Consider the following 17,353-nt stretch of genomic DNA (forward strand, 5'->3'; position numbering starts at 1 on the left):
TATATATGTAATATAATGTAGTTACAGCTATTTTCAGTTTACCTCGAAATCAATCTAATAGTGTTATTAGCAGTTAATGCCACTGAAAAAATTGATCATTACACAATCAAAGTACATATTTTTTATAGCTGTGGAGAGAGAGAGACTCAGAATTACCATCAGAAGATAACAACATAACTTAGCTATAAAAATAAAAATACTACATCACACAAAACACACTTAAAGTTAATTCTTGTTAAACTGAATATTAGAAAAAAAATTACCCCTCATAAGAAAAAAAAATTCCCAGTAATTATTTTAAAATTTATAAGAGCAAAGAGTATTTATAAAAATAAAAGAACTTACTCTCATAAATGAAAGTTCTACTGAGCTGCTATAGTACTTCTGGTATCTATTTAATTCATTAAAGTATAAAATAAAACAACTGCAAGTTAATATATATTCTCATATTGAATAAATATAAGAGTATACATTAACATGGAGCTGTGTGAATCAAAATTAAGTGGGTAGGTTGCCTGCCTACCTATCTGGTATACTATCCACTTTTGGCCTTGCTTCTTGAGGAGATTCCAAAACATCAGTCAATATTCCTTCTTGATTTTGAAATTTTTGTTGAGTAGCCAGTAATATAGGTTGTGGACTAGAAACTCTGTGTAGTGGTTGGGGAGAACCTTCAACTGTCAGCTCTTCCATGGAAGCCAATGGAATACGATCAGTATTTTGTGCCATGACAAATATGTAATAATGAAAATTACACTAGCAAAGGTTAAAAAAAAAAAAAGCTGTGTGTCTTCCTTTCTTCTTGATGTTACAACATATTATCTTCAAGATAACTGATGGCATCTGAGCACAGTCTGCTGATTCTACTTGTTTTTTTTCTCATTTTCTCATGATGTTACAACATGATTTTTCTCTTCTGCACTATATTACTGTCCATGAAGAAACCTAACTTACATTATGTTCAATTTATCCAAATAAATGTAAATCACTGTTGCTCCTTCCATCCTTTGGCACAGATTCAAAATAAATTTCAACAAGAAACAGTACAGACTGATGGGTGACCTTCACTTGAAATCATTCATTTTACAGCATTACTCCCAATATAAAGTACAGCAAAAAGCTGAGAAATATATTTAATATAACAGGATAGAACAAATATTAGTCATTCATGTATATAAATTATGTTAAATAGGCAAATGCTACTTTAACAGATCTGTAAGTTTTGAGAAAGAACCAGATGAAACCAGTGGATAACAGTTAGAATGGCTGACAGATCACAGTGAAGGATGCTGGGATGGATCAATAACCTGACTCTAGCACAGAGTACAAAGCTATGAGGTTCAAACACAGCTAGTGCATGCTAAAAGTTTTCAGCTCTGGTTTTTCTTTTTCTATCATGAGATTTTTTTTTTCAAAAAAGACAATTTAAAAAAGAAATAACCATATCAGAGATATAACATTAATAGAGCAGAGGAAATATGAGCAGATATAATAAGGAAATATAACTAAGTAATTTACTGTAAAAACTTACACAGAAATATGAATTTAACATATATAATACTGAAAACTACTGTGAACAAACAGAAAAATAATAAAATATAATGATACACATTTATCAGAAATTATAATATCTATAATATCTAGTTAATAATTGTAAGTATTAAAATAAACCAAGAAAATCTGTTGAATATGTATTAATAAAATATGTTTCTCTCATTAAGCTTCAATACATACACATATCAGTATCATATTTATGTTATATGCAGGCTTAATCAAAACAAAACATTTTAAATATAAGTATTTATTTCTAAAGTTTTCATAGGAAAATTAAGAATTTATATCAAGAGAGAAGAAAACTTGCATGAAGACAGAAAAGATCTCCTCATTCCAACAAAATGAAAGAGATGGGAGAAACATTTCAAATTAAACAATTAACATAGAGAAAACATCATCTCTACCAACAAAGATGAAAAAAAAAAAAAAAAACTATGAATAACAATGCAAAATTCATATTACCCAAATCAGCAGCACACAACCAAGGAGAAGTGGAGAAATAAAATGTGAAAAATAAATGAAAGACAGGAAGTGAAAAAACCAATTTCACACATAAAGAAGCACAAAGATGGCTAAGCACAAGACTATTAGAAAAAAAAAAAAAAAACTATCTATTAAAAATGCAAAGGAAGGTATGCTTCATAAGAAAAATGTGAAGAGGTATACCAATTAAAAAAACTAATTTATAAAATATATTAAAACTGATACATAAACTTTGAAAGAAGCTGAACTAGGTTATTTTATTAATTCTAGAACTAGTTTTACTGCTGAGTCTGTATAAGAGGAAATGAAGGGGTTTTTTACTGGGTCTGTATAAGCAAAACTTATACAGACAAAAAAAAAAAAAAACACCCCTTCATTTCCCCATTCCATCCAATAATTTTTCCAAAACTTCCCACCTCTACAACATTAGGTGGAAGTTTATTTCAACAATTGATTAATCACCTTTGACTGAATGCAAATTTCCACACATCTATCTTACAATGTTCCTTTTCCAATTTAAATTTGTCTCCTTGTGGTTTCATCTGAGAGGGTATAAAGATGAAACCAGCATTTAGTTTACTTAACCCTTTTAGAGCCTTATACATTACAAGCAGGTTATCACACAGATGCTTAGTTTCTAGAAAGCAATTTACACAACCTCAGCCTTTATTTGTAAGAATATCTTTTTGTGCACCCAACTAATCATATGTTGTTTTTCTCTGCACCCTTTAAACAGATCTCTGCCCTTCCTAAAATGATCCTAACCTGTGTGCAGTATTCCAAATGTGGCCTAAGCATTTCCTTATACCAGAGGTTCACAAACTTTTATGCCATGTGTCCCCTTAACACATTTCATAAGTTTCATAGGCCTCTTAAACCTCTTAAGTTTCATAGACCTCTTAAAAATAAACCTTTATGGTTTATTTTTATTTTAATTTGAAAATTAATGAAGTTTTGTATAATAATTATACAAATACTTTGCATGATTCATTTATGTTTTCTATACTCTAATTCATAACCATATATCATCCTTCTCTTATTTACATCTGAACTTATTTTTATGGGTTTCAAGTTTTAAGGTTTTAGTTAATCTATTATTACAATACCTGTCTGTTGGTGGCTTTTCTTCATAGTCATCTTTCAATAATGCATTTTTGAAATTTAACTCATCATTTGGAACATTTCTGGACTCCCAACATGGCGCTAACTTAACTGGCCCTGGATCAAGCAACGTCTCTTGTTCCATGGGATTTGTAACATCTAGGAAAATTTTATATGATAGAGAAAAAATGTTTTCAATAACAAAGGACTGACTACATTATATTCATGCATAATTAAAAACACTTTTGCTATACCAACCAACAAAGATACAATTCCGTGGACCTCTTCACGTATCTTTTCAACCCACACTTTACACTTAGATTTCAAATCCTAATTCTGAATGCTGCCACAAAAAATATTCAAAATTTATTTCAAAGCATCTGTCTGTACACAATTTTCATTTGTGAAAAACCCTTGGTAGGATTTAACCTTTTCATAAGAGTGTTTGCCAAAATTGTGTGGGCTCATGATAGTTTTCTAGCCAGCTCAGTGGAGTGAAAGTTGAACAGAATTTTAAAACATTTATAAAAATTAAAACTTTGCATATAAGTAACTTTACTATAGGAACCAACATGGTAATATCACTAAGACTTGTGAAAACAAAATGCTAAACCACATAACAGATACAGCAAATTACTGTTGCAGTTAAGATTGAACTTAGCAAGGTGCAATTCTACTACTATGTGCCAAGCCACATAATATAAAGCAATAGTTAGGCCACATTTTGAGTACTGCACAGAGGTCTGGAAGCCTTATTTTAAGCAAGGTGTAGATCTCTTCGAACAGGTGAAGAAAAGAGCAACCAGATTTATCCAGAACACAAAGAACTCTTAATACAAAAGGCTTCCTTCCTCAAACTGCAGCAAATTGCAGCACTTGGAAACATATACAGTAACTCCTTCTCAGTCAGACAAACACATCACAAAGGAGCATAAATTGAGAAAAGGCTGGTTACAAGAGGAAAACTTCCTTTCAGACTAGGTTTAACTGATTGTTGCAGCAAAGTACTTTTTGGAAAAATTAGACATATTTTAGAAGGGACAGACAGATGAGGTGGAGGTTTTTTTTTTTTTTTTTTTTGGCTAATGCTGTATAAGCTTACTTTCTTGCATCATTTGGTAAGTACTAATAATATACAAAAGAAAGTAAAAATATTAATAAGACAAGACCAGGAAACACTCTTTCAGTGATGCTTGTGAAGATGCATCAGCTTGTGTCTTATGAGTTTTAATAAATGATTATTACGTAAGAAAGTGCCTTTCAAAGGTAAAATAGCAGTCTGTAAATCAGTATATATATTATTCTTTTATTTATTGACAAGAGTGAAATGATTTTCAGAGCAAGCTTAATGGCATGAAGCCCAGCAGTATAACTGCTGCATTCGGCTGGAAATGAAATTGAAACAGTTGTATTAGAGAAGACAGCAGCTGCACCAACTTGACTGATAGACTTTGAACCATCAGTATAGATAAAGTGGGGGTACTTTTTTGAGCAAAATGTAATTGTTAGATATTAAAATTTGCTATAGAACCTTTACCCCATTGCTCAAAGTATTTATCAGGAGGAAGTGTGAAGGAAGTCCACGGGGGATCCGGATCTTTTGATTCTCTGAGGATATTATCAAGCTGAATGTTCCAGCATTCTGATACCAGTAGACCAAATTGTTCTAGGTTTATTTGCATAGTGGGTTTTCCACTAAGGGTCATGCAGTAGTGGCCAAACAGAATGAGTAGGCAGGCTTTTAATATCAGCTGAGTAGTTCATCAGCAACATCTTTCTTATGATGCTAAGCGGAGGTTCGTGAGCCTCAACATAAAGACTTTGAACTGGTGATATTCTAGGTGGTATGCACTTAGGGCTAAGGTGCTCTCCCTAGCTGAGTCATAAATAGGTGCTCCATAGTCTAGCTGAGTTATAATTAGGGACTTATATAAGTGGAGCAGAATATAAATGATCAGCACCCCAAGATGTACTGAAGATGACCAGGAGTATATTCCTTTTCTTTGTGCAAGTTGTTCTTAGATATTTGACGTGCTCCAGGAAGTTTGCGGTTTGTGATATTGTTTACTCATATTGAAAACAGAGTGGCATTAAGAACAGAGCCTTGTGGAACTCCTAATTCTTGTATGTATATCTCAGATAAAACCTGCAAGTACCTAACTTGGAAAGATGTGTCAAAGGAAGCTTTGAATAATGATGGTAAATGGCCTCTCATACGAATAGAATGAAGATATCTTTTTCGATGCCATATCTCCATGTAGTATCAAAAGCCATCTTTATATCAAGGCATATCATGATGAGATTTTGATTTCTGATGAAGATGTTTCTTATGATTGTTTCAGCTTTTGTCATGAGGACAAGGGAAGATCTATTATTTCAAAAACCAAGCTGGTTGTGAATTGATTATGTTTCAGGTTTCAAAATACGAGTCGATGCTGAACCATATTTTCCAAAGTCTTACTCAAGCAACTGGTTAGAGAGATTGGTCAATAATTATGAGGAATCAAATGATCTTTTCCAGGTTTCGGTACAGCTATTATATAAGAATGTTGCCAAGAAGTGAGGAATATATGTTCTGAGAATATCCAATTTTAAAATTTTTGAAATGACAATAGTGATTAGCATTAGCTGGGCACATGATGCAAGAAACCAAGCTTATATCGCCATCAGCCAAAAAAAAAAAAAAAAAAACCACATACCCTTCTCATTTCACCGATCCACTCGCTTCAAATGTTTGTCTAGTTCTGTTTTGAATCTGTTTAAGCTATCAAATTCTACAACAGATAGACATTTGTTCCAGCAATCAACCACCCACTGGCTAAAGGCAAACTTCAGCACATCTATCCTACAACTGTCTTTCCTCAATTTGAATTTATGCCCTCTCAGGCGATTATTCCGAGCAAGAGGAAGAACTGAGAACATCCAGAACATCCATTAGAACATCCCATCAGAACTGAGCATGCTCAACCCAGTCAAGGATTTATAGGCCTCAAAGAATCATCTCGCAGATGCCTAGTCTCCAGACGATGTAATTTGCAAAACTTACGGCTTCCTTCGTAAGAGCAACCCTTTCTTCCATTCACTAATCTTCTTGCCTTTCTCTGTACTCGTTCCAACAGCTCTGCATCCTTCTTAAAATGAGGGCTCCAGACCTGTATATAGTACTCAAAGTGTGGCCTGACCATTGCCTTATACAAGGGGATAATCACCTCCTTATCCCTGCTAGAAAAATTTCTGTATATCATTGACAAGATACTCTTGCAGACCGTCTACACTGCTCAAAAAACTTATCTGCCTACACGATTACCCCCAGGTCCTTTTCACTCTCTACCACTGTCAGTGAAGTACCACACAGTTGATACGTTACTCTGGGGTTACTGCTTCCCATATGCAGTACTTCCCATCAATATTAAACTTCAGTTGCCACTTCTCAGCACATCTGCTCAACTTTTCTAGACCTTGTTGCAGCAGTTTACTGTCATTAGTATCATTAACAACCCTGCCGACCTTTGTATAGTCTGCAAACTTGGACATTAAGCCTGATATACCATCATCAATATCACTGATGAATACAGAAAATAATGATGAACCAAACACTGAACACTGGAGGACTCCACTAATAACATTAGTCCATGAAGAGCAGCGTCGACTGATTCTCTCTGTCTTCTCCCACTCAACCATCCCTTTACCCATAGCAGCAATTTGCCACCAATGCCACACTGCTCCAATTTGTGCAGCAGTCTTTCATGTGCAACAGTATCAAAAGCCTTTCTAAGATCCAAATATATGATACCAAAATTATTCTTTGCATCCAGTTCCTTTGTGACTACATTAGCATTAGCATTAGCAGAGGCATTTGATGCAAGAAAGCAAGCTTATGCAGCATCAGCCAAAAAAAAAAAAAAAAAAAAAAACCCACTTCCACTTCACCCCTCTGTTCATTCAAAATACCTGTCCAGCTGAGCCTTAAACTTATTTAGGCTATCAACTTCCACTACAAGGGATGGAAGTCTGTTCCACCAACCAACCACCCGCTGGCTAAAGGCAAATTTCCGCACGTCTATCCTACATCTGTCTTTCCTCAATTTGAATTTATGCCCTCTCAGGTGATTATTCTGAGCGAGAGGAAGAATCCCATCAGAATTGAGCATGCTCAAACCATTCAAGGCTTTATACACCTCTATCAGATCACCTCGCTGGTGCCTAGTCTCCAGACACAGTAATTTGCAAAACATAAGCCTTTCTTCGTAAGAGCACACCTTTGTTCCATTCACTAATCTTGTTGCCCTTCTCTGTACTCGTTCCAGCAGTTCTACATCCTTCTTGAAATGAGGCCTCCAGACCTGTATACAGTACTCTTGGTGTGACCTGACCATTGCCTTATACAAGGGAATAATCACCTCCTTATCCCTGCTGGAAAAATTCCTGTATAGCATTGACAATACTCCATGAGCTACTCTTGCAGCCCGTCTGCACTGCTCAGAGAACTTCATATCTGCCTGCACAACCACCCCCAAGTCCCTTTCATTCTCTACCACTGTCAGTGTAGTACCACAGAGTTCATACGTTGCTCTGGTGTTGCTGTTTCCCATGTGCAGTACTTTTCATTTGTCAATGTTAAACTTCATTTGCCACCTCTCAGCCCATCTGCTCAACGTTTCCAGATCCCGTTGCAGCAGCATAGTGTCAGTAGTGTCCTTGACAACCCTGCGAACCTTTGTATCGTCTGCAAACTTAGACATTAAGCTTGATATACCATCATCAATATCATTTATAAATACAGAAAACAATAATGGACCCAACACTGAGCCCTGAGGGACTCCACTAATAACATTAGTCCACGATGAGCAGTGTCCATTGATTACCACTCTTTGTCTTCTCCCCCTCAACCACCCCTTTATCCATAGCAGCAATTTGCCTCCAATGTCACACTGCTCCAATTTGTGTAGCAGTCTTCCATGTGCAACAGTATCAAAAGCCTTTCTAAGATGCAAGTATATAATATCAAAGCTATTCCCTACATCCAGTTCTTTTGTGACTGCATTATAGTATCCAATCAAATTGGTCAGGCAAGACTTCCCCTTAAAAAAACCATGCTGTGTCCGAGATATAACTGAAGTCTTGTCTAAATGATCCTGCAGTGCTTCTTTAACCAGTGCCTCCATTAATTTTCCTGGAACAGAAGTTAAGCTCACAGGTCTATAATTACTTGTGTCAGCCTTTGATCCTCCTTTGTGAATTGGGGTCACATTTGCACATCTCCAGTCTATGGGTACCTCCCCTGAGTTCAAGGAAGCTCTCATAATTATGGCTAAGGGTTTGCTTACTTCCTTTGGCGCCTCCCTCAATATAACTGGATAGATCCCATCCACCCCAGGTGCCTTTCTTGTGTTTATCTTCAACAACCTCTCCTCCACCTTACTCTCAGTTATTTCAAGATTCTGTAGCTTACTGCTAGAGTTGAATACACCTCTGGCATTCCCCTCGCTGAATAACTCCTCATGTCTGAATGTCGATGCAAAATATTCATTTAGTTTGTTAGCTACCTGAGCAGGATCATCAACAGTTGACCCATCGATATCGAGTGGACCAATCTGATTCATCCCCTTCTATTTAGAGTTTACATAAGTAAAGAACTCTTTGCTGTTTTTCTTTGCATCCCTTGCCAAAGATTTCTCGTAATCTGCCTTCGCCTGCCTAACCTCCTTTGTAACTTGGTTACAGATCAACTTGTATCTATCATAGCCTTCTCTGTCATGTGTTAATTTGTAAGTATCCCATGCATTTTTCTTCTCTGCCATATGCCTCATTAGTTCATCTGACATCCATTTTGGCCTAAACTTTGAACAGTATTTCTTAGTTGGTATGTAAAGCCTAGTAGCTTGCAAGATAAGTTCTTTGAATGATTCCCATTTTCAATTTGCTGTTGGTAACATCATCAGTTGATCCCACTGTATAGAATTTAAATACTGTCTCAGTCCATCGTAGTCGCCTTTACGGAAGCAATAACCCTTCCCTTTACCCCTAATGGTAGTTACCTCTTTGAGTAAATCTCACTTCAGCACACTGTGATCACTGCCGCCTAGTGGTTCATTTATCTGCAGATTCTTAATGCATGAAGAATCACTGCTGATAATCAAATCAAGAGTATTACTCCGTCTAGTTGCCTCCAGAACATGCTGATGTAGAAAACAATCATCCAAAAAATCCACAAAAGCCCTGCTAGTGTGAGAGTGACCAGCCCCCAAATTCCAGTCAATATCTGGGAAATTAAAATCTCCCATTATAAGACTCTCTGATTTACTGGCCCACTCTATTTCCCTGTACAGTTTCTTATTATACTCATCAGAGTCATTAGGCCTATAGCACACTCCTACTCTCAATTTTGATCTCCCAATGCTTATGTCACACCAAACTGACTCAACACTGCACTGTCCAGCGATGTCGACTGGCTTCACTTCCTCGGTTTTTATGTGTTTCTTAACTAATAGCATAACCCATCCCCCCTTCCTATCCTGTCTATCCTTTCTGTAGACGTTGTACTCCCCAAATTCCAGTTCTGCATCCCTTATATCTGTGTGACACCACGTCTCTGATATCCCAACAATATCTGCCTTTGATATTTTGAGCAATACCTCAAATTCATCAAATTTATTTACTAAACTCCTAGCATTGGTGCACACGCAAGTATACCTGCACCTGGTTCTATTCTTAGCTACCCTAACACAACCCATGTGTTTACTTGTACCGCAATGGCTCCCAGCAGTCTCTGAAATATCATGCATCTTGTTTTTCAGGCTTCTGCTGATTCTAATAGAAGCAGTGCAAGAATCTCTTTCACCTCTGCCAGTGGCTACTGTCAATCTATTGGTCTTTGTCTCCCCCCAAGCTAGCAGTTTGCCGACCCACCTAACACTGCCTCGATAGCATCAGCAAATATTCTTGCACCCTTTCTACTTAAGTGTATCCCATCCCTGTAGAAGCAATCTCTCCTGTTAACAAGTACAGTCCAGGCTGAAAAAAATTAAAAAATTCTACCCCTTGAGCCTTGCACAATCTTTTCAGGGCCGAATTGATCGACAAGGCTCTCATCATATACTCCCTCCTATCGTGTCTGGGCAGAATTGCAGACACTTTCAATTTCAACCCTAATTCTCGGCTTTTGTTCAACAGTGACCTGTACTTGTTAAGTAATTCTGCCGGTCTCCTATTCTTAATATCATTTGTGCCAACGTGTACAACTATATCACCTTTTGTGCCCTTAAAAGATGATATTCGCTCTACAACGTCATCAATTTCATCAACGTCATCAATTGGATACATCATAGTATCCAATAAAATTGGTCTGACAAAACTTCCCCTTAACGAACCCATGCTTAGTCCGAGCTATAACTGAAGTCTTGTCTAGATGATCCTACAATGCAACTTTCACCAGTGCCTCCATTAATTTCCCTAGAACAGATGTTAAACTAACAGGTCTGTAATTACCTGTCTTCCCTCGATCCTCCTTTGTGGATTGGAGTCACATTTGCATGGGTACCTTGGTACCCATCCAAATGTGACATGGGTACCTCCATGTCCATGGTACCTCCCCTGAATCCAAGGAAGCTCTCATAATTATGGCTAAGGGTTTGCTTACTTCCTTTGCTGCCTCCTTTAATATAACTGGATAGATTCCATCCACCCCACGTGCCTTTCTTATGTCTATCTTCAACAATTTCTCCTCCACTTTACTCTCAGTTATTACAAAATTATCTAGCTTACTTCCAGAGTTTAATACACCTCTGACATTCCCATCCCTGAATAACTCCTCATGTGTGAATGTAGATGCAAAACATTCATTCAGTTTGTTCGCAACCTGAGCAGGATCATCAACAGTTGAACCATCGATATCAAGTGGACCAATCTGATTCATCCCCTTCCTTCTAGAGTTTACATAAGTAAAGAACTCTTTGCTGTTTTTCTTTACAGCCTTTACCAAAGATTTCTCTTAATCTGCCTTTGCTCGCCTAACCTCCTTTGTGACTAGGTTACAGACCCGTTTATATCTATCATAGGCTTCTGTGTCACCTGTTAATTTATATGTATCCAATGCAATTTTCTTCTCTGCCACATGTCTAATTAGTTCCTCTGACATCCATTTAGGTCTAAATCTTGAACAATATTTCTTAGTTGGTATGAAAAGCCCAGTAGCTTCTAAGATTAATTCTTTGAATGCTTCCCATTTTGAAATTGCTGTTGGTAACATCATCAGTTGGTCCCACAGTATAGAATTTAAATACTGTCTCAGACCACCGTAGTCACCTTTACGAAAGCAAAAATCCATCCCTTTACCCCTGATGGTAGTTACCTCTTTGAGTAAATCCCACTTTAGCACACTGTGATCACTGCCACCTAGTGGTTCCTTTATCCCCCGTTAGAAGACATATCCCCCATATATTAAAATCCCTCATTAGAAGACACTCATTAACAGGCCCACTCTATTTCTCCGCACAATTGCTCATTATACTCATCAGATTCATTAGGCCTATAACACACACCTACTCTCATTTTTCATTTCCCAGTGCTTATGTCACATCAAACAGACTCAACATTGCATTCTCCTCCAACATCAGTTGGATGCACTTCCTTAGATGTTATGTGTTTCTTAACTAACAGCATAACTCCTCCTCCTCCCTTTCTGTCTATTCTTTCTGTACACATTGTACTCCCCAAATTCCAATTCTGCACTACTTATATCTGTGTGACATGACGTCTCTGATATCCAAACAATATCTGCCATTGATATCTTGAGTAGCACTTCAAGCTCATGAAATTTATTAACTATACTCCTAGCATTGGTGTACATGCAAGTATACATGCACCTGTTTGTACTCATAATTACCCTAACACAGCCCATGTATTTACTTGTTCCAGTATGACTTCCAGCAGTCCTGGAAATCTCCACTGCCTTGCTTTCCATGCTGCTGCTCATTCTAATTGAAGCAGTGCAAGAATCACTTTCAACTCTGCCAGCGGCTACTGTTAATCTATTAGTCCTTGTGTCCCCGCAACCTAGCAGTTTTCCGACCCACCTAACTCTGCCTCAATAGCATCAGCAAATATTCTTGCACCCTTTCTATTTAAGTGTATCCGATCCCTGTAGAAGCAGTCTCTCCTGTTAACAAGCACCGACCAGGCTGAGAAAAATTCTACCTCATGAGCCTTGCACAATCTCTCTAGGGCCAAATTGATCGACAAGACTCTCATCATATACTCTCTCCTATCGCGTCTGGGTAGAAATGCAGACACTTTCAAATTCAACCTTAACTCATGGCTTTTTTTCAACACTGACCTGCACTTGTTAGGTAATTCTGCCGCTCTCCTACTTTTAATATCATTAGTGCCAACGTGTACAACAATATCACCCTTTGTGCCCTTAAAAGATGATATCTGCTCTACAACATCATCAACCTTTGCCCCTGGCAGACATACCCTGGCCCTGTTCCACCTATTCTTTTTGCACAATATGTTCCCTGTTTCCCTGACAATAGATTCATCAACAACTAGTTCCTTTGGGACCCCCAAGGCAGCGCATTCTGCCTTGGGGGTTGCCACTGTGTTGTGCGATGTTCAAGTGCAAGCTCTGGCATTGATGTGGGTAGCTGATAAATTGATGGGTCCCTCAATTTAAATCCTTCGAGGGCATCCACCCAGTCCTTCAAGCTCTCATATAGGCCCATAACAACGCTGAGTTGATGCCCAATTTCCTCACGCTCCTTACATCGTGCACACACAAAGACATTCCCCTTGGCAATATCATGTCCATTCCTGATTGTCCACAAACATTAAACAAGCAGTGCATTTCAAGAGGCTGTGATTCAGTGGACAACAGCCCCCCCCCCCCTCAGTTCATCCCTGAGCCACAGAACTCACTTCAATTTCAAATAAAATTCAATACAAAATATAACCCTAAACTTATATCCCAAGTTATAACACTATATATATGTATTTCAGTATTAAATATTATCTCCGAGTTACGTTATATGACTTTCTTATCTGCTGCAAAGTTATATGAATTAATTTATAATGTTACGTTTGCAAAAACTAGGTCATTATGTGTATTTAGTTAAAAAAGTGCAATTTTATTGACAATGAAATTTAATAAGATTAGTAAACTGGAACAGGACCAGGGTATGTCTGCCAGGGGCAGGGGTTGATGACGTTGTAGAGCAGATATCATCTTTTAAGGGCACAAAAGGTGATATAGTTGTACACGTTGGCACTAATGACATTAAGAGTAGAAGACCAGCGGAATTACTTAACAAGTACAGGTCACTGTTGAAAAAAAGCCGTGAAGTAGGGTTAAATTTGAAAGTGGCTGCAATTCTGCCCAGACACGATAGGAGGGAGTATATGATGAGAGCCTTGTCGATCAATTCGGCCCTGGAAAGATTGTGCAAGGCTCAAGGGGTAGAATTTTTTTCAGCCTGGAATGTACTTGTTAACAGGAGAGATTGCTTCTACAGGGATGGGATACACTTAAATAGAAAGGGTGCAAGAATATTTGCTGATGCTATCGAGGCAGTGTTAGGTGGGTCGGAAAACTGCTAGCTTGGGGGGAGACAAACACTAATGGATTAACAGTAGCCACTGGCAGAGGTGAAGGAGATTCTTGCACTGCTTCTATTGGAATGAGCAGAAGCCTGAAAAACAAGATGCAGGATATTTCAGAGACTGCTGGAAGTCATTGTGATACAAGTAAACACATGGGTTGTGTTAGGGTAGCTAAGAATAGAAACAAGTGCAGGTATACTTGCGTGTACACCAATGCTAGGAGTTTAGTAAATAAATTTGATGAATTTGAGGTATTGCTCAAAACATCAAAGGCAGATATTGGGATAGCAGAGACGTGGTGTCACACAGATATAAGGAATGCAGAACTGGAATTTGGGGAGTACAATGTGTATAGAAAGGATAGACAGGACAGGAGGGGAGGAGGGGTTATGCTATTAGTTAAAAAACACATAAAATCCAAGGAAGTGAAGCCAGTCGACATTGATGGACAGGGCAGTGTCGAGTCAGTTTGGTGTGACATAAGCATAGGTAAATCAAAATTGAGAGTAGGAGTGTGCTATAGGCCTAATGACTCTGATGAGTATAATAAGATACTGTACAGGGAAATACAATGGGCCAGTAAATCAGAGAGTCTTATAATGGGGGATTTTAATTTCCCAGATATTGACTGGAATTTGTGGGTTGGTTACTCACACACTAGCAGGGCTTTTGTGGATTTATTGGATGATTGTTTTCTACACCAGCATGTTCGGGAGGCAACTAGAGGGAGTAATACTCTTGATCTGATTATCAGTAGTGATTCTTCATGCATTAGGAATCTGCAGATAAAGGAACCACTGGGTGGCAGTGATCACAGTGTGCTGAAGTGGGATTAACTCAAGGAGGTAACTACCATCAGAGGCAAAGGGAAGGGTTTTTGCTTTCGTAAAGGCGACTATGATGGTCTGAGACAGTATTTAAATTCTATACAGTGGGACCAACTGATGATGTTACCAACAGCAAATTCAAAATGGGAAGCATTCAAGGAACTAATCTTGGAAGCTACCAGGCTTTACATACCAACCAAGAAATATTGTTCAAGGTTCAGGCCTAAATGGTTGTCAGATGAACTAATGAGACATATGGCAGAGAAGAAAAATGCATGGGATACATATAAATTAATGGGTGACATGGAAGCCTATGATAGATATAAGTTGGTCTGTAACCAAGTCACAAAGGAGATTAGGCAGGCAAAGGCAGATTATGAGAAATCCTTGGCAAAGGACGCAAAGAAAAACAGAAAAGAGTTCTTTACCTATTTAAACTCAAGAAGGAAAGGGATGAATCAGATTGGTCCACTGGATGTTGATGGTTCAACAGTTGAGGATCCTGCTCAGGTGGCTAACAATCTAAATGAGTATTTTGCATCTACATTCAAACATGAGGAGTTATTCAGGAAGGGGAATGTCGTAGGTGAAGTAAACATTGGCAGTGAGCTAGATTATTTTCTAATAACTGAGAGGAAAGTGGAGGAGAAATTGCTGAGGATAAACATAAAAAAGGCACCAGGGGTGGATGGGATCTATCCAGTTATATTAAAGGAGGCAGCAAAGGAAGTAAGCAAACCCCTAGCCATAATTATGAGAGCTTCTTTGGACTCAGGGGAGGTACCCATGGACTGGAGATGTGCAAATGTAACCCCAATTCACAAAGGAGGATCAAAGGCCGACACAAGTAATTATAGACCTGTTAGTTTAACTTCGGTTCCAGAAAAATTAATGGAGGCACTGGTTAAAGAAACACTGCAGGATCATCTGGACAAGAATTCAGTTATAGCTCAGACACAGCATGATTTTGTTAAGGGCAGGTCTTGTCTGACCAATTTGATTGGATACTATGATGTAGTCACAAAAGAACTGGATGCAGGGAATAACTTTGATATTATATATTTGGATCTTAGAAAGGCTTTTGATACTGTTGCACATGGAAGACTGCTGCACAAATTGGAGAAGTGTGGCATTGGAGGCAAATTGCTGCTATGGATAAAGGGATGGTTGAGTGGCAGAAGACAGAGAGTGGTAATCAATGGACACTGCTCAACGTGGACTAATGTTATTAGTGGAGTTGCTCAGGGTTCAGTGTTGGGTCCATTGTTGTTTTCTGTATTTATAAATGATATTGATGATGGTGTATCAGGCTTAATGTCCAAGTTTGCAGACGATACCAAGGTTGGCAGGGTTGTTAAGGACACTACTGATACTATGCTGCTGCAACAGGATCTGGAAAGGTTGAGCAGATGGGCTGAGAGGTGGCAAATGAAGTTTAACATTGACAAATGTAAAGTACTACATATGGGAAACAGCAACCCCAGAGCAACGTATCAGCTCTGTGGTACTACACTGACAGTGGTAGAGAATGAAAAGGACCTGGGGGTAATTGTGCAGGCAGATATGAAGTTCTCTGAGCAGTGCAGACGAGCTGCAAGAGTAGCTCATGGTGTCTTGTCAATGATATACAGGAATTTTTCTAGCAGGGATAAGGATGTGATTATTCCCTTGTATAAGGCATTGGTCAGGCCACACCTTGAGTACTGTATACAGGTCTGGAGGCCTCATTTCAAGAAGGATGTAGAGCTGCTGGAACGAGTACAGAGAAGGACAACAAGATTAGTGAATGGAACAAAGGGTTGCTCTTACGAAGAAAGGCTTAAGTTTTGCAAATTACAGAGCCTGGAGACTAGGCATCGGCGAGGTGATCTGATAGAGGTGTATAAGGCTTTGAATGGCTTGAGCATGCTCAATGCCGATGGGATTCTTCCTCTTGCTCAGAATAATCACCTGAGAGGGCATAAATTCAAATTGAGGAAGGACGGATGTCGGATAGATGTGCCGAAATTTGCCTTTAGCCAGCGGGCAGTTGGTTTGTGGAATAGACTCCCATCGCTTGTTGTGGAAGTTGATAGCCTAAATAAATTTAAGGCTCAGCTGGACAGGTATTTCGAACGAACGGAGGGGTGAAATGGGAGTAGTGGTTGTTTTTTTTTTTTTTTTTTCTTTGGCTGATGCTGAATAAGCATGCTTTCTTGCATCATATGCCTATACTAATGCTAATGCTAAATTTTACTGATTAATTGATACTACTATACTCACTATCTAGTTTTCCGTTAAAACTTACGCTATGTAGTTCGAGTATATGTTGTATCGTACAACAATGGCGGCATGTTACAAACAGTAAATCAACGGACACGAGGTATTAATTACATAAAAATCGTGCTATCTAAATTCAAAATAAACCATGGAGCTTGCCTAGGTCTATAAGCTACTTAAAGAAAATAATTTAATCTAACAATTAAGTCAATAAACCGGCTAAATATAATTAAAAACTTAGCATTCGTGGGAGATGCAAAACTTGTCCAACATGTGGATTAGATACCCTTACCGATACTAAGTAATAACCTACAAAATCGCTATCTAAGTTCAAATTAAACTAAAGTATTGTTACTAGAAATATAAAACAACTCTAGAAAATAAATTAATATGTCAATTTAAGTCAATAAAAAGGAAAAATTTAAGAAAACCTCTCTGTTAGCTGGAGGCGTAAAAACTTCGCCTATTTACGTGTACTCTCATACCCAAAGATTTCTGATTGAGATGTTAAAGCATTGTGTAGTAAATTCCAT

At 38.0% G+C, this 17,353-nt stretch overlaps 1 protein-coding gene across 3 annotated transcripts in view; it reads right to left on the reverse strand.

Moving 5' to 3' along the window:
- The window catches only part of Ent2 (Equilibrative nucleoside transporter 2), a 500,966-nt gene that overhangs the window by 374,374 nt on the left and 109,239 nt on the right, over window positions 1–17,353 (reverse strand). For 2 of the 3 annotated variants that reach the window (XM_090384300.1, XM_090384302.1), the window contains exon 3: window positions 3,144–3,297. In XM_090384300.1, the coding sequence (XP_090240426.1) occupies window positions 3,144–3,297 (154 nt within the window). Of the gene's footprint in view, window positions 1–523; window positions 1,153–3,143; window positions 3,298–17,353 lie in introns of those variants that run through there. The other variant, XM_090384301.1, reaches the window with a different exon arrangement.

The sequence above is a fragment of the Mastigoproctus giganteus genome, chromosome 11 (assembly GCF_048544385.1).
Source record: "Mastigoproctus giganteus isolate SK-2022 chromosome 11, ASM4854438v1, whole genome shotgun sequence".
NCBI lineage: Eukaryota > Metazoa > Arthropoda > Arachnida > Uropygi > Thelyphonidae > Mastigoproctus > Mastigoproctus giganteus.